Here is a 26,425-nt window from a genome sequence, read left to right as displayed (position 1 = left end):
CGAACATAATGTTTACATAACATACCTTAAGCTTAATAATCCGTGAGAGTTACAGGAGGGATTCGAACATAATGTTTACATAACATACCTTAAGCTTAAATATAATGCACTGATATTAACCTATACCCAAGTGCATTATGTAGGCCTAGTGGCGATACTTTGCTACAGTGGTGATATATGCTACATGGAAATATAGCAGTCTAGACATTTCAGAGTAGGACATGTATATCTTCCCATGGCATATGTTAGTTAGCATACTCTCCTGACAGAGCCCTCGACTTACGGCATCATCTGACACCCTTTCTCCACCCTCACGGCCTCATCTGTCGCCTTTTCCCCACCCTCACGGCCTCACCTGTCACCCTTTCTCCACCCTCACGGCCTCATTTGGCATGTGTTCCCCACCCTCACGGCCTCATCTGTCGCCTTTTCCCCAACCTCACGGCCTTATCTGACACCCTTTCTCCACCCTCACGGCCTCATCTGTTACCCTTTCTCCAACCTCACGGCCTCATCTGACATGTGTTCCCCACCCCCACGGCATCATCTGACAACCTTTCTTCACCCTCCCGACTCATTTAACGCATTTTCTCCACCCTCACGGCCTCACCTGATACCTCTTCCCCACCCTCACGGCCTCATCTGTCACCCTTTCTCAACCCTCACGGCCTCATCTGACATGTGTTCCCCACCCTCACGGCCTCATCTGTCACCCTTTCTCCAATCTCACGGCCTCATCTGACATCCCTCCTTTACCCTAACTGCCCCCATCTGACCACTGCTTTCCCTCTCCACCACTTGTGCTATCTTTGTAAGAGTCCTTGAGGGGCAATCACTTACCTCACACTTCAAACAACTCTTCCGTCAACACATAAGCACAGTAAACACAAGCACGTTCTTTGGGCTTAATTTAAAGCTGGGGTCTAAATTTATTTGTCGGAACTATTATTTCTGAATAAAGGAGAATGGTAAACACCCCCACCCCTCTTCCTCCCACTTTGTCCGTGTGTATTAGGTCTATTTCCTGCTGATATGTCCTTGTGAACAGCAAATGGCTCTCAGTAGATCTGTCTGAAACGTACGTAATGACAATTACTGACTGATGGATTGGTCGTGGAGAGAGACTTACTTTGGACCCAATCAGGACAATATACCCGGTTACTCTCCGTCTTCGGATAAACATACATATTATTCATATTATAACACCTGGTTTACATGTATGTCAGATCAGACGTACATGTATGTCAGATCAGACGTACATGTATGTCAGATCAGACGTACGTATATGTTAGATCAGACGTACATGTATGTCAGATCAGACGTACGTATATGTTAGATCAGACGTACATGTATGTCAGATCAGACGTACGTATATGTTAGATCAGACGTACATGTATGTCAGATCAGACGTACGTATATGTTAGATCAGACGTGCATGTATGTCAGATCAGACGTACGTATATGTTAGATCAGACGTACATGTATGTCAGATCAGAGGTACATGTATGTTAGATCAGACGTACATGTATGTCAGATCAGACGTACATGTATGTCAGATCAGACGTACATGTATGTCAGATCAGACGTACGTATATGTTAGATCAGACGTACATGTATGTCAGATCAGAGGTACATGTATGTCAGATCAGACGTACGTATATGTTCGATCAGACGTACATGTATGTCAGATTAGACGTACGTATATGTTAGATCAGACGTACATGTATGTCAGATCAGACGTACATGTATGTCAGATCAGACGTACATGTATGTCAGATCAGACGTACATGTATGTCAGATCAGACGTACGTATATGTTAGATCAGACGTGCATGTATGTCAGATCAGACGTACGTATATGTTAGATCAGACGTGCATGTATGTCAGATCAGACGTACATGTATGTCAGATCAGACGTACGTATATGTTAGATCAGACGTACATGTATGTCAGATCAGACGTACATGTATGTCAGATCAGACGTACATGTATGTCAGATCAGACGTACGTATATGTTAGATCAGACGTGCATGTATGTCAGATCAGACGTACGTATATGTTAGATCAGACGTGCATGTATGTCAGATCAGACGTACGTATATGTTAGATCAGACGTACATGTATGTCAGATCAGACGTACATGTATGTCAGATCAGACGTACGTATATGTTAGATCAGACGTACATGTATGTCAGATCAGACGTACATGTATGTCATGTCAGATCAGACGTACATGTATGTCAGATTAGACGTACACGTACATCATATCAGACGTACACCGTACACGTATATCAGGTCAGACGTACTTGTATGTTAGATCAGACGTACATGTATGTCAGATCAGACGTATGCATTTCAGATAAGACGTTCACGTACATCATATCAGACGCACACGTATATAATATCAGACGTATATCAGTTCATATGTACATGTACGTCAGATCAGACGTACATGTATGTCAGATCAGACGTACATGTATGTCATGTCAGATCAGACGTACATGTGTGCCAGATCAGACGTACATGTATGTCATGTCAGATCAGACGTACATGTATGTCATGTCAGATCAGACGTACATGTATGTCAGATCAGACGTACATGTATGTCAGATCAGACGTACATGTATGTCAGATCAGACGTACGTGTATGTCAGATCAGACGTACGTGTATGTCATGTCAGATCAGACGGATGCGTATGTCAGATCAGACGTACACCGTACACGTATATCAGATCAGACGTACATGCATTTCAGATAAGACGTACACGTACATCATATCAGACGCACACGTACATCATATCAGACGTATATAATATCAGACGTACACGTATATCATATCAGACGTGCACGTATATCAGTTGACACGTACATGCATTTCAGATTAGACGGAAATGTATGTCAAATCAGACGTATGTGTATGTTAGATCAGACGTACACGTACATCATATCAGACGTACACCGTACACGTATATCAGATCCGACGTACACTGTACACGTATATCAGATCAGACGTGCATGCATTTCAGATAAGACGTACACGTACATCATATCAGACGGACCTGTATAACAGATTAGACGTAGACGTATATCAGATCAGACGTACATGTTTTCAGATCAGACGGACCTGTATATCAGATCAGATACTTCAGTGGCGATAGCACTTTGCGGGCATGAACTCCCCCTGCCACAAGAAGACACATTTTGTGTACACACACCTAATGACATCTTGTCATCATATGGCTGAAAAATTGTTAAGTACGACGTTAAACGGCAAGCATTCATACATGCATACATACATACCAATTATGACGTTGTCGCTTTGTTGGTTTACGTGGCCAGGTTCCAGTTATCACATAGTCGTCACTGTTTCATCGGTTTTGTGTCACCAGGTTCCAATTATGACACAGTCGTCACTGTTTCATCGGTTTTGTGTCACCAGGTTCCAATTATGACATTGTCGTCGCTGCTTTATCGGTTTTGTGTCACCAGATACCAATTTCGACATTGTCGTCGCTGTTTCAGTAGTTTTAAGTCATCAGGTTCCAGTTATGACAGTGTCGTCGCTACTTTATCTGTTTTACGTCACGAGGTTCCAATTATGCCATTTTCGTCGCTGCATCACTGGTATTACGTCACCAGGTTCCAGTTATCACATTTATGCTTGATCGGTTTTATGTCATCAGGTTCCAGTTATGACATTGTTGTCGCTGTTACTTCGGTTTTACATCACCGAGTTCACATTATGACACCTTCCTCGCTGCTTCACCGATTATATATCTATGGCCAAATATCAGTTAATTATGACACCGTCATCCCTGCTTCATCGGTTTTATGCCACCAGTTTTCAGTCGTGCTTCACTGGTTTTACGTCACCGGGTTCCAGTTATGACAGGGTCTCCGTGGTTCAGTTGGTTAGCGCGCTAGCGTAGCGTAATGACCCAGGAGCCTCTCACCAATGCGGTCGCTGTGAGTTCAACTCTGGTTCATTCTAGCTTCCTCTCCGGCCGTACGTGGGAAGGTACAGTCTGCCTGCAGATGGTCGTGGGTTTCCCTCGGGCTGTGCCCGGTTTCCTATATTCTTAAGATATATTCTTGAGTACGGCGTAGAAACACGAATCAAATCTTTGAAATCAAATCCAATTATGACACATTCATCACTGCTTCACTGGTCATACCTGTGGTCAGATAGCAGGTAACTATGAACCCGTCGTCGCTGCTTCATTTGTTATATATGATACCATTTATGACATTGTCATCGGCGCTTCAGTGACGGTTATACGTGTGACGAGATTCCATTTGACACATTTGGGACATTGTCGTCTCCGTTATGTTGAAATTCATTTCGCCAAATGTTTACTTGGTTTTCTATCTGATTTACTCACGCATGTGTTACAATAGGTCGACGTCGATCTGTCCTCAAATATAGACCTATGTCCTTATCCACCTGTCGGCATGTGCGTGTCGCTTGTCTCGGCCTTGTCTTGTGTCTATACCTACTCTTAGTCTCCGCACACCTGTGGCAGTGCCCATAATAGACGTCCATTCTATTCTTGACTGTGTAGCCTATTTCTGCAGTAGTACTCAGGAACACATGGGCGGTGTACTTTGATGTTTTGCCGCCGTAACAGCCCCTGTCCTAGCTAGTGATGTAGAGTAGAGAAATCGTTGTTGTTGCTGATCGGATACAGTTTCGAAGGGCTAAGATCTCCTTGCCGAGAGGGTCCAGTCCGCTGCGGCGAATACTCGAGCAGAAGCTGAGGTGAAATATTAATGCATCACTGAGTGCTAAACTTAGCGCGACTTTAACTCAACTTGTTAAAAGAAGAGGCTGACAATAGAGAGCAGGAGGGAGGTGGTTTGTATCTGCGCGTGCCTGTGGATGACCCATGTGTATACACACAGTCCGGTGTTTACCTGTCCCATGGTGCAATATTAACCTGTACAGACAATTGTTACGGAGAGCTGTTATATGAGGACGGAGTTGCGAGGCTCTGGTTGTTGCGTTACTACATGATATAAGAGTTTTGAAGCGGAATTTATGTGAGTGCATGGCAAGACAGAGAGTGTGAGAGAGGTAGAGTGATTTTACCAGACCTCTCTCTGTAGGTCCAGGCTCTATGCAAGCTCACTACACGGACGCTTTCCAGCACTGAACTTTCACACAGGAGATTATTTATAATTTAGCGAGCGGGGCCCAGGAAATATAGGCAATATACGCTCGCCACGACTGAAGAGAAAATGACGGGGGAGAATTGTGAGGAGTTTTGTAAGTACATCGAACTTATGCGTTGGAAAGTTGTACATATTTAGGCTTTATGAATGAAACGTCGTTATTGTCTATTAGTTAGTATTAGTTAGTTAGGATTAAGACTATAGAATGCTCTATCTTTATGGGGTGCCATATACAGTACAGAACCTACAGATCTGACCATGTATCTACAAGCGTGTAAGTCTGTACGGTTTGTTATGAGCAAGCCTCCAGTTGATACATTCGGGTACATAGGTGTACTGTCGACTGGCCGTGACATACTGGGGAGAGGACAGTGCACTGAAAAGTACCTGGGTCAGCCGAGGATTATAACAGGACTAAAGCTCATGGGTCATTATCCCCGGTCATCTGCTGCCCGCGACGTGCCTTGAGCACGGACGTACGCTGGGTGACAGCTCAGGCCAGTCTCCATCAGTCCGCACTATACAGTGGGTGACGGTTCTCACATCGTTGTGTTGAGGGCGTTTATCAGATCTGTTGATGTGTGTATATATATATGTATATGTATATCTGGATCAATATGGTTTTCTATGTTCCCTTAGAAGCTACATGTGCTATTTATCGCCCTTCTCAGACAGTTATGTGTTTAGCACCTCTAGATTCCACCAATATCATCAGACCCAACACGCCATAGAACCGTTAATATTCACTTTAACTCGATTTCATTAGTGATGATTAGGTGATCTGAAGTTGAAGCTGTTTGGAACCGTTAACACATCACACTAGGCACATGCGAGCTACAGTGCCGTCTTCTGTGTTAATGTATGGTTAATATATATCCGTCCGGAAACTGTGAGCCTGTATTGTCGCTAACGACCAAGTACTTTAGGCCTCAAAGTTCCTCGAATAGCGCCACATATCATTTTAAGTGGACGTGAATAAGTGCTAGAGAAAGTACGAAACAAATCTCTATGTGATGGAGGCTAAATGTCCGACCCCCCATTCCCATACCACTCCACAAACAAATGGCACGTCCCCATTGACGAATCCAGTCCAGGGCATCTTGTGATTTCTATCCCGCTGTTACAAGGAAAGATACAAGCAAAACTTTGTTCTCGGGCAGAAAATTCAAATTAAACACTAAATTCATAAGTCCAGGTTATATACCGTGAAATTAGTGTATCTCTGTCTGGACAGTGTGGTGAATAACAATCAGTAATGCTTAAGAAATATACAGTATTAGGAAAAGTTTAACCTAACTATATATAGGTCATGTTATTTTAATTTCCCTCAACCCACATTTCATTTCATTTTCATCTTCATCTATTATATACTGAGACACTTTAACTTGTCATTTGACATTTTTAACCTCATTTTCTTTTAAATGCTATTTATGACTGTGTACCTGCTTGGCAATGATCGATGTGTCATTTTCATGTTAGGAACAGTAACTTATATATGAGCAGATCGCTGATAGTATATTCAACTAGCAGGAAAGATCGGTTAACTTGAATCAGTGATATTTAGCGAAGCACGACACTGTCATCCAAGGAATAAGAGCATAACGAAGTGAGTTGAACGGAAACAGGGCAAACTGTTGGGAAATTCTTGTCTGATCATCAGAAAGACAGCAGGCCTAAATACTATGTTACACAGGATGGATGAGGTAGAGAAAACGATGACGTCGCCAGGCTAGGGTTTATATTCCGTGTGTTACGTATTGTAAATCCGCAAAAATGCACAAATCTAGCTGAAGACTAAGACATGTTTTACACTGTAAGGCATAGGTCCGGGTCCAGAGTACAAATAAAACCATATTACTGTGGAACACATCAGATTTCAGTGAAATAGGTTAAATCTGACGTGGTCTACTGTGTATGGAGAATAACGATTTATGCCAATACGAAGTGCCGTTCCGTAATGGAAATAGTCCCCATACATGACGTAAATTTGTAAGCCATTAGACGTTTGGAGTATTTTCTATACATATTTCGAACAATATAGAAAACTATAAATGAAGTTATATCTCGTTATAATAAACTGACATAATCATGAGACATTATTTGGAAATTTAGAATTGAATTGTAGTGTATTTGGCTATTTGCAAGATCTAAAAGCTCTGCTAAAGGCAAAGTAGACATAAACTGTTATTAACCATTATATAACGATCCATTAAAACTATGTCACAACACATGATGCATATATTTTTTATTTTAAGGATTTTTTACAGAATCTAACAGTCAAATACTGAAATCCTGTGGGATGTTATTTGTCTGTTTGTTTATTTACTGTTTGAAGTCATTCTTGGGAGTGTTTCTCTCTGACGTTCAGTTTTTTGTGGGCGGCGGGAATCAGTGACCTCTATCAAATTACGGGCGAACTTTGATTCGTGTGATATACATATACGTCATGTTGGTGCACAAGCGGACGGTCTCAGGCGAAGTCCACGCAATACCACACATGAGAGCGTCGTAAACAATAGGTCTATATTTTATGTCTCCATAGCTCGTTCATACACCTGTGTACATATTACCAGAATTAAGTGCACAAAAGATAACCATGAACCTGAAGGCAACCATATCACAGCAAGGAACATTGTCATTTGGTCAATAAAATTAACCCTATATCGTTCCACATTTGAATATTCGCTTTAGTGAAAAAACAATGTTAAAAGTAAAATTGTATTCTCTTGTAGGTAATAGTCAAACGCCAAATCGTGTTCATTGTAAAAGGTTAGAAAAAATGTAGTTATTCTAAGGCCAGAAAAGTTAGTGAAAAGTTATGACAAAGCTATCATAATTTGATGTTGTAAATTACTGCGTGTGACATGGGCATGTATTAGACATGTCTTTGGATGATTATATCTACCCAGTTAAATGTAGCTGAGAGAAACTCTTGTAGGATACCAGAAGCAATGGCTGGCGTCAGAGGTATTTCTGTTACGTGTAAACTGTGAAACCTTTTTCAAGTACCATATCCATTATGTTCCTTTATCGCATACATCTAGGTTAGCTTTCGGTGGTGGGGAATGCGCCTCTCCGTCCTTAGCATATAGACATTCCTGGCCCCAGGAACACAAGGCAACTGCTCACATGCCCTTCCAACCACACTTGCCATTATTTTACCACAACAGCAATTCTTTCTTTCTTGTGCATTCAATGTGGGGAGGATTTTTCCAAGCCGTGAGCGCCTTCTTTGTTGAGAAAACAGAATAAATTGACCAATTGCATTGGGAGAAAAAATAAATGGGACAAAAAAGGCGTGCTGTATCCTTGCTGGAAATCGTATACCGGAAGTGAAAATGATCCTAATAAGCTGTCTTCTCCAAGAAATTGTAATTCGATAGAATTGTTCATGTGTTTGTGTGCATATGGACAATTACGGTGCCGACGGGCACGTGTTGGCGTGGTTGTGTAAAACGCCGACCGTGCCTGTCCTCAACCTTTCAATGTGTTTAGCTTAAATCTGATGGAAGCAATGAATATCACGGTATTCGCATTTAATCGCTGTCACGAGGCCCCACACATGTCAGGGATGGTCCTTGATTTTAATAAAAAAGTGTCTTAATTTCAAGAGTTCCGAAATGAAATATAGAGTTTATTAAAATTTCTTAGTAATGTCTTTCGTTTATTTCGGTGAATATCGTCATAGCCCACTAAAATTATGGTTTCCTGGAACTGTTTTGGAACCGTTAGTTCTTTGAGCAAGTTGAAGACATTTTGTGTTGTTGTAATGCATAATTTATACGAAGTAGGTTTAATAGGTTTGTTAAGTCTGTCTTGTTTTGTTTTCTGTTATTGTTTTCATCTGACTGTGTACCTTCAGGTAATACAAAATCTCTGAGGTGTGGGTGTGGGGAAAGGGTGGGGGTGGGGGGTGGTGGTGGATGGTCAGTCTTACCAGCCATATCTGGTGACCACGCCACTTAAGCAAATTAGGTGCGTTCTGTTGTCGGTTACTGTGCGTCTGTAGTCGGTTACTGGGCGTCTGTAATCGGTTACTGGGCGTCTTTAGTCGGTTACTGGGCGTCTGTAGGCGGTTACTGGGCGTCTTTAGTCGGTTAGTGTAGTCGAAGGTATTACGCTGTAGTCAACATCGTCTTGATCATATAAGTATCACACAATCACAGGCCTAGTCAGTTGCGAGACATGGGTTTCTGTCTCCCTGTAGTTGTATCAGCATTGCCTTGTGTGGAAGTTCTGTCTTCTGTTTCTTTCCACGTGTGACCTTTTGCCAGTTATCACATTGTCGTCACTATTCTGGGTTTACTCTCTATATGCTGTAGTCTTATTTTATATATCATAGTTTTGAACGGTGCTGCATCACAGGTTCTCACCCATTGTCACGTACGTGCTCATCGTTGTATATGATTCACACGAGTATCTTTGATCACGTGATGATGTCTTGTCGGGGAGTTTTATTTTGGTTCCCTTATGGTACGATATAACAACACAATTACTTCCACATAGTATGAGCATCCAGCTCCTAATGGTTTAGCTATACTGGAAGAAGCAGTAGGCCCCTACCTTGTGGTATGCAAATGAAGGGGTAGTGTATGTGTAGACAAGAGAAGATTTATTTGTTTTTGCTGTGCTCTGTTGGTGTCAGGATGAAAGTTTTTGTGGTTAATGGTCGATAGGCAGAACATTTCGTCTGTCTGCCAGTGTTCTACCCCGTTGATAGAAGTCTGCTGCTAGAACAGACTCTGGCGTATTAGTAGTCATTTTCTCCAGAGATTACGTGAAGTTGTCTTTCCCCTGTTTCAGTAGTCTTATTTTAAAGGCGGAAACGCAGAATAAGGTAGGTCTAGAGCACATGAACGCTGACAGATGTAGAGGGGTAACCCCTGCCTTAATTGTTAAATACACCCGCGCTTTTCCTGGCAGAGCCGTTCTGGTTTATCTTAAAAACCTTTGCACTTTCTCCGGGATATGTTGATTCAATATTTTCATCTCTACGCTCAGCCACCAAAATAAAGAGTGACTAAATCCGTCATGCATCGCAAACGAAACATCTGTCGACGGTTGTGTTCGACATAAACTCGAGACCGAGAACAGTTCAGTTTCAAGCCTGTTAGCAGAAAACATTTGCAGCGGAACTGACATTTCTGACAGCTATCTGGATACTCTGACTTAGCGCGGCATACTCACAAATTGTACTGTAATTCGACCGTTAAATTTAGGACCACAGTGGAGTTAAAAACAGCCAGCGTTCATTAGTTTAACGTGCAGTGACGTAAACAACACGTCACCAGAGATTATTTTGTAATAGCCTATGAAGTGGAAGGAATCTGTATCAACACGGTGGTGAGAGGGTAGACTCATTAAGGCCACTAACAAGTGCCCAAGTGTTTACACCTATCGCAGATGTAGGATGTACACCAGACTGGTATAGGCGGTACCGCAGGCTGATACAGGCGGTACCGCAGGCTGATACAGGCGGTACTCCGACTGATGTAGGCTGTACCCCAGACTGGTATAGGCGGTACCGCAGGCTGATACAGGCGGTACCGCAGGCTGATACAGGCGGTACTCCGACTGATGTAGGCTGTACCCCAGACTGGTATAGGCGGTACCGCAGGCTGATACAGGCGGTACTCCGACTGATGTAGGCTGTACCCCAGACTGGTATAGGCGGTACCGCAGGCTGATACAGGCGGTACTCCGACTGATGTAGGCTGTACCCCAGACTGGTATAGGCGGTACCGCAGGCTGATACAGGCGGTACTCCAACTGATGTAGGCTGTACCCCAGACTGACATAGGCGGTAGCCCAGGCTAATGTAGGTAGTACCCCAGGCTGATGTAGGTAGTACACCAGACTGATATAGGTAGTACACTTGGATGATATAGGCAGTACATCAGTCTGATGTAGGTAATACACCAGGGTGATATATGTAGTACACTAGGCTAATATAGGTAGTACTCTAAGGTTATATAGATAGTACACTAGGCTGATATAGGTAGTACTCTAGGCTGATATAGGTAGTACTCTAGGCTGATATAGGTAGTACACCAGGCTGATATAGGCAGTACTCCAGACTTATATGGGTAGTACTCTAGGCTTATCTAGGTAGTACATCAGTAAGATGTAGGTGGTTCACCAGGCTGATATGTGTAGTATACTAGGCTAACCTTATAGGTAGTACTCTAAGCTTATATAGATAGTACACTAGACTGATATAGATAGTACACTAGGCTGATATAGGTAGTACTCCAGGCTATTATAGGTAGTACTCCAGGCTTATATAGGTAGTACATCAGTCTGATGTAGGTGGCTCACCAGGCTGATATAGGTTGTACACCAGGCTAACCTTACATTAAAAAATACTTGAAACTGAATGTTTTGCTATTGTGGGACAGTCCCTGCATCAATGGAAGGCTGGTCGAATGTACTGGTCGAGGGGTTGGGAAATCCACATAGTAATAACGTGTTGGCTCGCACCATGCGGCGTGTGGTACCATGTAGCCTAGCAAAAGAATGGATTGGAATGAAAATAGGTGTTTTAAACGATGTATATAGCAATCGATTTCAAATCAAATGTCTATTCACAAGCAACAGGAGAATTTATCTCGAATAGTTTACAAGATCCGCCGCTCTACATTTACATTCACATTCAATATTCGTATATATGTAAAGGGGCCTCCTCGGCTCAGTTGGTTGACCCAGAAGCCTCTCACCAATGCAGTCGCTGTGAGTTCAAGTCCAGCTCATGCTGGCATCCTCTCCGACCGTACGTGGGAAGGTCTCCCAGGAACCTACGGATGGTGGTGGGTTTCTCCGGGGCTCTGCCTGTTTTCCTCCCACCATAATTTCCTCCCGCCGTCGTATAAGTGAAATATTCTTGAGTACGGCGTAAACACCAAGCAAATAAATAATTAAATATACATGCAAAGAAAGCGCATAACAGACACTGTACTGTCAAGCAGAATTCTCAGTGGTCCATGATGACATTCATTGTGAGTTTTATTTCCCTTGACAGCCAGAAATCTGGCTTCCTCTCCGGCCGTACATGGGAAGGTCCGACAGCAACCTGTGGATGGTCGTAGGTTTCTCCCGGGCCCTGCCCGGTTTCCTCCCATCATAATAAAGGCCGCCATCATATAAGTGAAATATTGAGTAAGGTGTAAAACACCAATTGAATAAATAAAATTAAGTAAAATGGATACAAAATTCTTACAAAATTAAAAATAAAATAACTTTCACGCTTATGTTTTTTAATCATGTCGTTCACACAAACAAATTTGAGAAGTCCCGGATGTAGATGTGTGGCAGTGAACCCTCACTGGTTGTTAGAATCACATACGCTCAGACTTTTCCTGTTGTCCAGCAAGCAAAACAAGGTCACATGCAGGATTCATATAAACCAATCAGAATTCACTTATAGGTCGTCGATTTGAACAGTGATGTATCCGATACTTTTATGGAATGACTTATTATACAAAGCTAAAAGTTGGTTTTCAGATGAGATATTCCAGATCATATATGTATTACGCCGAAATCACAAGTGTTCATAGACAAACACCATGTACTCGTTACGACGCAGATTTCTCTCTACACGCCTGTAGCGCTGGAGATCAATGTGTACAGTGCTGTGATATGTACAGTTTATCAGATACACAGGTCTAAAGTTGTACATGAGTACACCTTTTACAATTTCCCGTGGTTAGTGATCGCTAACACGAAATCTCAACAAGTGAATGTTTCTTTTTTTTCTAAATTTAGAGTGCCGAAAACCTGATTTAATAAATTTAGAGTGCCGAAAACCTGATTTAAAATGCTTTGCCCAGAGTTATCCATCTGCCTGATGGGTACAGACTGCACAGGCTCGTCGAATACTTGTGACGGCATCTTGCTGTTTTATTGAACGGAAAGAAGTCTGCCCGGAGGGGTTGGCATCTGTGAAAGGTATATAGAAACCTTCAGTTCTGGCACTGGTGCAGGTAATTACTACCAGACGGGAAAATTGTTAGGGAGGCTTTTCTCAGCGACTCACCCTCAGTTTTCCCCCAAACATCGACAGTGAGTTCCACAAAGGGTCGACATGGAAGCATTGCGAAGAACACGGACCCACCAGAACTCTTACCAGTACCTGATTTAGTTTTCACCGTATTGCCACGCCCGTTACTAATCAATTTTCACACTGGCCTTCACCAAGGCAAATCCGTTGCATGAACCTGATTTCAATCTCACCTTGAGAAGTTGGTAATTACGCAAAAGATAAGCTGACGAAAATATATGCATGTGATCAGATTACTCCAAGGACGATGCAAGCAAGTCATATAGTTACCATTGCTTGTATGTTTAGCCTTTATAACTGTAAACTGTACGGTAAGCCGTACACAGCGTACGTGTATATCTCTTACTCCGTCTGGATCGGGCTCTTTCCTCCGAGACCCTAAACTGTTTTATCAGCACTGTTCCTCGAGGGGTTTAGATAGCTCTGCGATAAGAATCTGGAGGGTTACATGAGCAGTGTGAAGATTGGCAGGATTCCAGTGTGAGCCGAGCAGCAGTCCCCTTGTGGGGGTTGTCTGATATACCGAGAGGCGGGAATGTACTAAACGACAGCTATATCTGTATACAGTATAGGACGGAATGAATTTTGTAACTCTTTAGATTAGGGCCTTTATAGTTTTGCTGTTTCTGACTAGTGTTTACAAACAAACTTTGTTTTATTTTGGCACCGGATAAAACTTAAAGGGCTATATAAAGGCGTTAGTTAACAGAACTATATTCTCAGAGTGTAGGCCTACATGTGTTGTCTGCAACGTTGTGTGAAGTATTAGAATGTTCATAACAAACTATTTAATGGGAATAACTATTAGAGAAACAGGCATGGGTATTAGAGGCAAATTATTCATGAAAGAAATGACCAATAACATGGCTTAGCAGTCAACCGGCACAGTTAAAACCAGTGACTAAAGTCATGTTGCCGGACCTGTTACATGCACCATAATGGTCATATATGAAACACATGCGCCATAATGGTCATACATAAAACACATGCGCCATAATGGCCATATATGAAACACATGCGGCATTATGGTCATACGTGAAACACACGCGGCATTTGAAACATAAATTTGATTGTTTAATATGTTAAAGAAAATTCATGGTTTCCAGCTGACGCCCGACAAACTTTTAGACATGACCCGCTTTTTCTTCCACTTTACGGCCTGGATAACAATTAGGAATATATATTTATTTATTTATTTGTTGTTGTTGTTTTTTTTAACGCCGTACTAAAGAATGTTTCACTTATACAACAGTGGCCTACATTATGGCGGGAGGACACCGGGTAGAGCTCAGGAAAACCCACTACCATTCGCAGGTTGTTGACAGACCTATCACCTGCGATAGGTAACATATATACAGTGGTAATATATGTGTAGTGTAAATAATTACCGTTGTAATATGAAAAGTTGTATGATCCACATTTCAATACACCAGACTACAAAACTGTAATGAATAAAAATAAAATAAAATAAAAAAACTTGGTATTTCTTTTAATGTCGTTACGATAAGACAAAATGAGCCAACTGTACAAGCAAAGGTATCTTTTGATTTTGTTTTGCGGTTTTCTGTTTCACCGTTGTTCGATCTACATTTTATTAATATGTACCAGTTGATCATCCTATAATATTATAGATATATGCGTACAATTGCCCTTATGATATATTTGGCTATGGATTTACCTCGTCGTTGTCTGATGTGCAGTCAAGTACATGAAACAGGTTTGTTTCTAAATTTTCACAAACAAGTAAACTTGATAGCCAGTCAGCTGAGGCAGAAGGATCCATTGGAAATCTGCTCATTGACACGCATACCATGATCTTCCCGGAAATCCTTCCTTTCTCTGTTACATTTTACCCATGATTTGTTGCACGGCGAATACATAACTGGCACTTTTAGGTCAATTGCTTGTCACGTGATGGTTAATCTGCAGTCGTATTCCTTTGGCACTCCTGACATATGCACCCACTGGTGCCTCGTGCTATGACGTCATTTCTGACCGTGTCACGTTATGGAACAAGCAGATAAATGGACTATAAGTCCATCAATACATCGTTGTATTCTGGGCTTTGTGAACAGAGAGATCGCCGACTTGCACATAATTCGCAATTTCTGACAAACTCTTCGGCCTTGCTTGTCAAACACTTTGACGAAAACATGTCAGGCTGTATTATGAATGGCCGGTTTTGTAGAGCTGTACCATTTCATGTATAGCGTTGGTTCCTCCTGCATTCCCCCCATATACTGACATCGGTTATTCCGATACTTGCTTGGTTAGTCAGTATCCTTCACTTGCTTGGTTAGCCAGTATCCTACACTTGCTTGGTTAGTCAGTATCCTACACTTGCATGGTTAGTCAGTATCCTTCACTTGCTTGGTTAGTCAGTATCCTACACTTGCATTGTTAGTCAGTATCCTACACTTGCATGGTTAGTCAGTATCCTTCACTTGCTTGGTTAGTCAGTATCCTACACTTGCATGGTTAGTCAGTATTCTACACTTGCATGGTTAGTCAGTATCCTTCACTTGCTTGGTTAGTCAGTATCCTACACTTGCATGGTTAGTCAGTATCCTACACTTGCATGGTTAGTCAGTATCCTACACTTGCATGGTTAGTCAGTATCCTGCACTTGCATGGTTAGTCAGTATCCTACACTTGCATGGTTAGTCAGTATCCTTCACTTGCTTGGTTAGTCAGTATCCTACACTTGCTCTTTTAGTCAGTATCCTACACTTGCATGGTTAGTCAGTATCCTACACTTTCTTGGTTAGCCAGTATCCTACACTTTCTTGGTTAGTCAGTATCCTGCACTTGCATGGTTAGTCAGTATCCTGCACTTGCATGGTTAGTCAGTATTCTACACTTGCATGGTTAGTCAGTATCCTACACTTGCATGGTTAGTCAGTGTCCTACGCTTGATTGGTTAGTCCGTATCCTACATTTGCTTGGTTAGTCAGTATCCTTCACTTGCTTGGTTAGTCAATATCCAACACTTTTCGTAGTCCGTACTTGTAATAGTGATACTAACATAGTATCACAAACTCCTGATTATAACACTGAAGTGTAAAATGTGTTTACTGGACTTAATTTTACCTTAAACATTTCCGCTATAGAAAAATAATAAACAGTATTTGAACGCTTGGTAAATGGTGCATGTCATTCACCTTAAATCGGCTGTTAATGGGGCCGATTATAAAAGTCTACTAACTCGTATGAGTGTATTTAATTGTGGCCTTTCAGGTGATAGCTCAGACAGCGATTTACCACGAGTTCACTAAGCCTTTGTCATATAGTGTCTAGTCTGTCTATCGCCAAGCCATTGTCATTTAACCGGAGTTAGTTTTGTCTATACACCATTGAAAACTTGCTAACTAAACATACTTGTAATGTAGATTTTTACTGGAAACCAGAATGCCAGCACAACTCTGGCACAAAACTGTGGGTATACAGACACAGTAGTTCTCCTTATAAATTCTATCACCTAAAGACAACTTTTGATGCGATATATCCAATGCCATTTAGTAAGTTTGAAATCTAAATTACCCTTATACAGACAAAAATAATAAAATATGTAAATTGCAGACAGTTATCTGAGAACGTGTGATAAACGTAACGGCTTGATAACAGTGGGGTAATATGCAGAACCATTAAGGTAAATTTAAGAGCGAGGCGCTGTAGCGTATTAGGTCGGTTCAGCGATCTCCTATATTTGCTGGTTGATTTTGGACGTGAGTTCCCGCATAGCAGCTTCGCCCCTTACGAACAAGACTTCAGCCACACTTTAATGAAGGCCTTTGTATTCCGGCCATTTAGAGCCCGTATTAACCCCTTAGATTCCAGGGCCAATACGGACTCGTCCGTTTAAATCAGAGTTGCTCCGAATTACTCAAGCATAACATGGTCCCCAAATATATGATTGTATTATAGGCATTAATTCCCCGCTTACAATAGGCGTTTAGGGCCTGAATACGGTGGTATATACTTGTCCCATGTACTGACGATTGCTGGGCATACTGACGGGACCGTGTGGTCGTATGATATAACCTGAACCTTACCTCAGGGAGGAAACATGGACAAATGTAAGTATTTGTACTGGGAATTCCGTTATTTATTGTTACTGATTGTCATTACGTATACGAGTAGATAGTTAACACTTCAAAGAGACTGCTGGAGAAGCTTCTAACTTCCCCCAGGCGCAGGCATCAGTTAATTTGTATAGGTAGCTGATTGGCAGTTTTGACAGTAGGAACACCTGTACACACTCTTAAGCGGCAGGCTCGCTGAGCCGTTCCAGCTGTAAGAAATCTGTACATTCTGCGAATTTATACAAAAAACCAGTGGCGAACTTGGATAGCAGTGTGATGTGTCTTCATATAACATTGTATGGCAACTTTGAGGGTCCTTAGTCTGGCAAAGATCCCGAGACTTTGGTTCTTCTGCCAGCAGATTGTCATCGCCACGACTCTGGTAATTGTTATAAATTGGGCATGATTAAAAACATGTTGTAGATGATATTAAATGTTACCACGGGGAGTTAACTGCGGCGCTCTTCGTAGAATGACTTATTGCAATTGATTATGTCCCTTTGTATGGCCATATCTATTGATCGGTTCACATATAGACGTTCTCGCATTATGTCTTCGTGAAATCTTTACATCTGGCATACGTTTAAATTTGCAACAGCAGTCATTTGCCCAAGACTGTTGATAATCATCAAAGAAAATACTAAACTCTAAGTTATGGCTGTCATTGATCCCTTAAACTGGCGCAGTGTAATTGGCTGCTATGGGTGAATGAACCTTTACCAATCCCCTGTGCGGAAACTCTTACTTTAGTGAACACGATGTTTTACCGTTCCATTCGCTCACCTCAGACTGTGTTGGATCTGTTTTTAACTCAAAACTAGACCGAGAAACCTACTTTATGGACTGTTGGAGCCTTTGTTTCTATTTTGTGATCAGATCATCGGCGGACACAACTATTCCGCATATTTCCGGCCCGTGACACCCATCGCACACACATAACTAGCCTTGGCAAATGCTTGTATGTATGTTATTATTATATCGCTATGTTGTGGCACGAACTGGTTTGCTTATTTATCTTGGTTATTTATTTGGTTAGATGGCGACAAAGAATATCAGAAATATCGTTTTTCTGTCGTCTTTTTTTTATTTTATTCTAAAGAGATTTTTTTTTCAATGCGAAATTATAATGTTGTTTCGATGGGAAGTAAGCCAATCTTGAAGTACTCCGACATTGTGAATTTCATTATTTGTAATTAATATTCAAGTCCTGTTGTTCAAGTTTTATTTAAGTGTGACTTTCAGCTATTAAAGAAGATTCTAGCGCTTCTGACGTTAGAGTCGTTTTATTCTGGTGGTATGACTCATACGACACGCCCCTGATGTTTAGATTTCTATTTAAGTCAATTTCTGAATAAATTCATTTCTGTTAAAAAGTCATTTAAAATTAACTTTGAATCAATCACAACAGAAATATATATTCATCTGCCATAAAATCATATTTATATAGACGATTGTCTGTAATTATCTGCATTTCTAATTAGGCTTTAATGGTGATTTTGAAGAATGGACCAGGCTTGATCAGGACCCATACTGCAGCTCTCAAATTGGTAAATTGTGTCTATGTTGTAAGGAGTGTACAGTTCCTGATAACTGCAGGTTGATTATTGTTTAAAACCCACTGAAGTCTAGAATGAAAGAAATATGTAGGATGGGTAGAAACGTGTGGTAAGCAAAATGAAAACGATTATAGCCGAAACAGTGACAATCTGATTCAAATCACGGTGTTTTGGGGTCTTATCGGTGTTTGGTCACGTGTAACGCCGTTGATCACGTGTAACGTTGTCAAGGCCCTAGCATGTTCATGGAAAAATCGGTGAATCATGGCATTGTGGCAGCACATCACTTCCTTGTGGAATCATGCAGTGCATATTTTATGTGAACAAAATAGTTAACCATGTAACTGTAAATTTTGCCATTTTCCGTCTCTCATATCTACAGAGGTGCCTGGGATAGTTGGCTCGGGGTTCCTCGTGCTGATAGTGTATGGTTAAGCCTTGCAACACAACTGGGTATTGTTGAACTAGGTCAGCGTTCGCTATTGTATGTAATCCGTAACGGGATAATCCCACCAAAGTCCACTTGCTCAGTGCTGTATATAATGGCAACATAGGCTTCAAAGTGGAATTTATGTCTTAATAACTTTCACCCAAGAGAAAAATAGCTGTGACGTACATTCGCTAGGGTGTGGCGTCATATACAGCTGACCTCTATGACCTCTAGAGAAGACAGGCAGCTTTTATCGGAACATACATTTACATAACACCAATATCCCCAGGTGACAATAATTCAATATATTCCAAGACCTCCCTTGAAACCTTCAGTTTTGAGTGTATTCCACGGCGTCCAATCCATCGCTGACAATGTGGTAGATTATCGCCGGTTGTCACTATCGTTTTTGTTTCTCTTGACGACAGTTGTGCCAGCGAGGGCTCAGAGGCTCGTGCTTAGTACCATGAAACGATCTCTTTGTACATCATACTATTAACCTATTCGAGGTTTATTCTTGACACCGCTTATGTGGAGAAAGCGAATTTGACAATGCCTGTTAGAAAAACATAGCCATAGAGCTGGGTCCAGTCCCCTGGTCGGCCCTTATCTAAGATAATGTTGGTTATTGTCGGGCGCTATGTGTATATAAGGGAAAAGGTCAAGCATTGGTTAGTGCTGTTAGATAATGTTGGTTATTGTCGAGCGCTATGTGCATACAAGGGAAAAGGCCAAGTATTGGTTAGTGCTGTTAGATAATGTTGGTTATTGTTGGGGGGTATGTGCATACAAGGGAAAAGGCCAAGTATTGGTTAGTGCTGTTAGATAATGTTGGTTATTGTCGAGCGCTATGTGTATATAAGGGAAAAGGCCAAGTATTGGTTAGTGCTGTTAGATAATGTTGGTTATTTTTGGGGGGTATGTGTATATAAGGGAAAAGGCCAAGCATTGGTTAGTGCTGTTAGATAATGTTGGTTATTGTCGAGCGCTATGTGTATATAAGGGAAAAGGCCAAGTATTGGTTAGTGCTGTTAGATAATGTTGGTTATTGTCGAGCGCTATGTGTATATAAGGGAAAAGGCCAAGTATTGGTTAGTACTGTTAGATAATGTTGGTTATTGTCGGGGGGTATGTGTATATAAGGGAAAAGGCCAAGCATTGGTTAGTGCTGTTAGATAATGTTGGTTATTGTCGAGCGCTATGTGTATATAAGGGAAAAGGCCAAGTATTGGTTAGTACTGTTAGATAATGTTGGTTATTGTCGGGGGGTATGTGTATATAAGGGAAAAGGCCAAGCATTGGTTAGTGCTGTTACATAATGTTGGTTATTGTCGAGCGCTATGTGTATATAAGGGAAAAGGCCAAGTATTGGTTAGTGCTGTTAGTATACCGTGTGCGTCACCTGATAGGGTATATGGTCTTTCTTGCTACAAGGACATACAACCTCGAGCAAATAAGGAAACACAAAGATGTGACCATGTATGAAGATATGTTCTCTTCATTTTTGGCTAGGGCTCTCTGTGTAGATGGACGGTAACATTTTGTTCGGCGATGTGCCAGTACAGAAAGTTGCAAATATATGTTCTCTGGTTTTACTAATAATTTAATATTTACCTTCTGTGTAAACAGGCAGGTCTGATAGTTAGTGAGTGCATTTCGTGGTTAATTAAGTATTGGCTGTATTCAGCGAGTATGTATTCAGTGTTGTCTTTTGACGTAGTATGGTTGTGACATTGCCGATGTGGGGTAAAACTGCCATCTTTGATTGACATTGTCCGCAATCGTTTCTATGATTTTCAATACTCCCGGGAAATCAGAAAGTTCTGTTTAATCAATTGATTTGTTGATCGGTGTTTGACACATTCACTTATGCGACTGCAGTCAGCACCATTTTGCATATAGAGGAAACTGAGATACCCATAGCAAACTAATGGCATTTGGCAAATAATTAACTAACTTTCCCACGTGTGATTCTCACGTGTTGAGCAAGTCATAAATACTAGACAAACTAGCATTGTATTTAACATCTTATATTCTGCCTTATGATACGAAGTATGCTTGTTTGTACGAACGTGACGGAAATATATTTCGACATGATTTGGATATAAATGGAGACATTATTGTTAATAAAACTTGCAATTGCGCTGTCTATAAGTACACAGCTTTTTGGTTGTTTATATACGCCGTATTTTCTTTAGTCCATATGCTGGCTCACAATCAGACTTTCTTGACATCCAGTTTAGCAGATTTTAACACGTCAAAAAGCAAATACACTTTCCTATCAACCGGTTTGTCATTTTTCCAAACCCGTGTCAGACTTAAGTTAGTTCACATTGTTTCTTGTACACCCCTATGCTGAGTGAATATGAGCCATTACTGACCCAAAGTTAAGCGCATACGTGCAATTTACGGAACACTATTTATATTCATGCATATGGTATGCGCTGATAGTGTCGCCACGGTAGCTTATTGACTACTTGTTTATTTAATAAGTAGGCTAGTCACATACCAACCTGTATGTGATTCGCTTACTATCGCATTGGTCGTGCCTGATCTTTGTATGCTTGCAACTTCTGTCACCACATTCTTACGTGACTGTATGCTTTCGATTTCCGTCGACACAGTCTTTTGTGACTTTGTATGCTTGCACTTCCCGTCGCCACTGTCTTTTTTTTTGACTTTGTATGCTTGCAACCTTTTTGGCCACATTCTTATGTGACTGTATGCTTGCGATTTACGTCGCTATTGTCTTTTATGACTTTGTATGCTTGCGATTTCCGTCGCCACATTCTTATCTGACTTTGTATGCTTGCGATTTCTGTCGCCACAAACTTTTGTGACTTTGTATGCTTGCAGCTTCTCTCGCCACATTCTTATCTGACTTTGTATGCTTTGAAACTTCTGTCGCCACCGTCTTATGTGGCTTTGTACGCTTGCAAATTCTGTCGCCGCAGTCTTATGTGATCTTGTATATACATATATATGTATGTATGTATGCTTGGGGCTTAAGGTCGTAGGCCTACTCTAAAATTTTTCAGTCATATGAGGACGAGGAGTCATTAGATATGTATATTGTGTCTTCTTGTGACAGGGCGAACCAATGCCGCCAAAGTGCTTCCGCCATTGAATTATCTTGACACCAGACATGACACCCCATACAGTCACATCATACTGACACCGGGCCAACCAGTCCTGTTTCCTTGCCCCACCCTCTCGGTGCTGAGCGCGAGGCAGAAGCAATGGCCATTTTTAATGTCTTTGGTATGACCCAACCGGGTTTGATCCCGGGGTCTTTCAACTTCGAGGAGAACACTCTAATGATGCATTAGGCCACCGAAGCGGTCGTGATTTTGTATGCTGCCACCGAAGCGGTCGTGATTTAGTATTCTTGCCACCGAAAGCGGGTTTGATTTTGTGTGCTTGCAACATTTTTCACCATAGCTTTATGGGACTTTGCATCTTTGCAATTACTGATGTACACTTAGCTTGTGCCTGTCACCAGTCTCATGTGACTTTGTATACTTACATCTTCTGTCACACAACTAACCGTGTCGGTTGCTACAGTATAATATGTTCTATTTTGTGTTCTGCCTGGTGCTGCAGTCTTATGGAATTTTAATTGTGATATGGTTTTAACTTTTATTCTACCCAGCTGTTAGTTGCGGGCCGTGTGCAAATATACATATTAAATAGACATGACCTTCCAAACAACATCGAGTGTTTCACGCAACATACCGGCCAGTACGTTTGCCTCCCTGAGTAATACCATTTCATGCTGTTTATGTCGACAAATAAAAGAATTTGAGTTTTTTTTTTATTTTTTAGATTTGCTTCCTGAGTTATATAAAGGTGAACTATCGGAATTTCCCTCAGTTGTAAAAGTGTTTTTTTTTTTGCACAGTTTATAGATATCGCTTTTGTTTTTACATTTTGATGTATTCACACCCAGACGCCATGACGTTGAAAAAGAAACATTTGTTCCAAGACATTCCAATCTGAGCTCAGGGGCATGACGTCATAATACATGTTCAGTAAACTTTTACATTTCTACGTCAAACAATAAGACACGACGTCATACATACGCATCTTGGTGTTTGTTGGTGTTGGTTTGTTAACGCCTTCATCTTGGTGTTTGTTGTGTAACCCGAGACCGCTGAACCTTGTTTCATACCTCATCAAATCCTTCGTATGCTGCATATTCTCGGGATTTGACTCGGTAGGAAATAAGGCGCAGCGCTATCGGGTTACACAACAAACACTAGGACGAAGGTGTTAAACCCTTAAAACCAGGCCATCAGCTTGTGTTAGTGTGGTAAACCAATAAATCAATCAATACTGCCAATACTGTGATGTTATCTATGTTAACGGCTGTCTCTGAAACAGAATTTTTCTTCCCTTTAGCTCCTGTGTAGACTGAGAAAGGTTCCGTAACACAGTACCGATCGCAAAACTGCTGACGTCATTACAGTAATGGTACGTAACACAGTACCGATCGCAATACTGCTGACGTCATTACATTAATGTTACGTAACACAGTACTGATCGCAGTAGGCCTACTGCTAACGTCATTACAATAATGTTCCGTAACACAGTGCCGATCGCAATACTGTTAACGTCATTACAATAATGTTCCTTAACACAATACCGACCGTAATACTGCTGCCATCATTACAATAATGTTCCGTAACACAGTACCTATCGCAATACTACTGACGTCATTACAATAATGTTCCCTAACACGGCACCGATCGCAGTACTGCTAACGTCATTATAATAATGTTCCGTAACAAAGTACCGATCGCAATACTGCTGACGTCGTTACACTAATGTTCTGTATGATATCCTGATTATTGTGCCCGCTCTTGTCCTAAAACATGTGTATCATATCAATTTGGCCAGGTGTAGCCGTATATCTTGTTATAGGAAACCATGTGTACCGAATCAATTTGGCCAGATGTAGCCGTATATCTTGTTATAGGAAACCATGTATACCATATCAAGACGACTTGGTTAAAGCTGTGTCTCGTATCCTAGGAAACCATGTATACCATATCAAGACGACTTGGTTAAAGCTGTGTCTCGTATCCTAAGAGATCATGTCGATCCTATCAAGTCAGCTTGGCAAAGCCTGTATGTATTGTTCTAGGAAAGCTTGTGTATCTTGTCATAGGTTATTAATCACTTTAATTTGCGTAACCGCCGTATCTCGGAAAATTCTGAAGTTTTGCAGGGATAAAGTTGAATGGAATTTTCAGGGCGGAGAAAGTGTGTAGTTCTACTGCTGTTTTTCATTGTCCTTTATTCATGGTTTACCAGCCAGCTTAGAATCTCGAAGTAAATGAGCTGTTCCGTCGACTTACTTCCTGCGTACAGCAGACTGCTAGGCACCAGGAGCCCAACATTTGTGCAACAAATCCTCTACTGGCGTGTAGCTGGACTTTTCGAGACGCCCGTACAAGAAACACAGCCACCATTTACTCTGAAACCTGAAAAATTCAGGAAAACCAATTTTCTATGATCAGCATCCTGTTTTACCACAGGATTTTTTTCGGAAGGAGGAAAATAGAACAGGTACTCCTGAATACTTGGGTGTCTGATGCACTGTGTGAGCCTTTGGCGTACACAGAGCTCGCCTCACTGGGGTAGAAACGACATGTCACATGAGGTCCCCTACTACTGATTCAACATAACGTTATTAAGCCTGTCTCCATTTTTATTTATTTTTTTTTCGCACTATGAGAAGGTATGTAGGCCCTAAACGTCACGCAGACACGGAATGTTGTGTCCAGGATATGAAAAAAATGTCAGCACCAAGTGGTTAAATAACTGCAGGCTATATGCACAGCTGGATAGGACATAACGGGCTTTTCTAGGACCGTTAGAAAATTACAACGGTAAATAGGCCGCTCTCTATGATCACCTAGAGAACAAGCTGAAATATTTTTTATTAATATGTCTTAATTTCAGTTTGGGGCTATAATTAATGGCCAGCACATGTATCTTTGCTTGTTAAGTATTCAGGGCCTCATTTGATTTGGTCTGGTGATGATCAGAGCTGGCGATCAGCTTGGAGCTATACAGGGACACACTGTGACAGAGATGTAGCTTTCGAAGTCATACCCCTCCGGCTACTGCAAGTCCGCGCTCAATCTAACCAGTGTCGCCTTCCATCCTCTACAAAAGATCTAATTTAAGTAACTTAGTCTGTGGGGTATTTTCGGCTACAGGTCGCCCCGAAAATTTTGAAAGAAAGGAGGGCACTGAGTGAATGAGGTGGTAGTGTGGAGAGATAGCCGTGCACTGATGCGTTAGTGGAGACGTGTCTTGATAGTGACAGGACAGCGAGGGGTGCGGAATAGGCGGGACCGTCCTCTTGTTTGATCAGGAGAGACTGAGGAGGACAAAAGATTCGCGTAACATGAGAGAGTTCGTGTAGTTCGGGAGGTTTGTACCCCGACCTTTTCAGCTTGACAAAGCCACTTGTCCTGGACGTCCTGCAGACATCGCTTTCTGATGAGCTATAACCTATACTCCCATTCCAACTTTCTAATCTGAATGAACGTTATCTGGGGTGTCTACACCGAGGATAGCCCAGTGAGGGCAACCCAGCAAGAGGAACTCAGTGAGGGGGATCCCGGTTAAGGGGCACCGCCTTCGTAACCTTGTTTATCCGGGTAGTGGAAGACGATAGACATGCAGAAGAATTAAGGGTAAACCTTGTGGTGGTAGTTTGTGAACAAGTGGATATCTATGTTCGTGAACACATGTGGATGTATGTAGTAGTGGATAGTTTATACACGTAGCACATCTCAACACAACCTCGTCCACACCACATGGATGTATAATCCGAGAACTGCCCGGCCTACTGGTGGTGTGTTAAAAGTGTAGTGAGCCTACACATCTGAATCTGCTGGGATTTATACGAAGACGGATGCACGGTCATGCTTCTGCAAGTCACTTTGGCGGCATATGGGCTTACTTACTTGTGTTACTTACAAGTCTCCGATGTCTACCCTTGTGTGCTTTCTGTGTACATACTGAGAAAACTTAAGCTCTGTCTGTAACCAGTACCCACCCAATATTCTCGACTCATACCGGGCCCTTGATTCCTACGCAGTCGGTATACACAT

General features: G+C 41.6%; 1 protein-coding gene and 1 pseudogene across 3 annotated transcripts in view; both read left to right on the top strand.

The window, feature by feature from the left end:
• LOC135469638 (cAMP-dependent protein kinase catalytic subunit 1) overlaps positions 1–26,425 on the top strand; it is a 106,773-nt gene that overhangs the window by 50,837 nt on the left and 29,511 nt on the right. The window contains exon 1 of one of the 3 annotated variants that reach the window (XM_064748171.1): positions 5,173–5,265. The exons of the other annotated variants lie outside the window; for them this stretch is intronic. Coding sequence (XP_064604241.1) covers positions 5,238–5,265 — 28 coding nt within the window. The 5' untranslated portion in view covers positions 5,173–5,237. Of the gene's footprint in view, positions 1–5,172; positions 5,266–26,425 lie in introns of those variants that run through there. 3 annotated transcript variants of the gene reach the window in all.
• LOC135471598 (uncharacterized) lies at positions 14,491–16,291 on the top strand (annotated as a pseudogene).

The sequence above is a fragment of the Liolophura sinensis genome, chromosome 7 (assembly GCF_032854445.1).
Source record: "Liolophura sinensis isolate JHLJ2023 chromosome 7, CUHK_Ljap_v2, whole genome shotgun sequence".
NCBI classification, from domain to species: Eukaryota; Metazoa; Mollusca; class Polyplacophora; order Chitonida; family Chitonidae; genus Liolophura; species Liolophura sinensis.
This window is presented reverse-complemented; position numbering and strand designations above follow the sequence as displayed.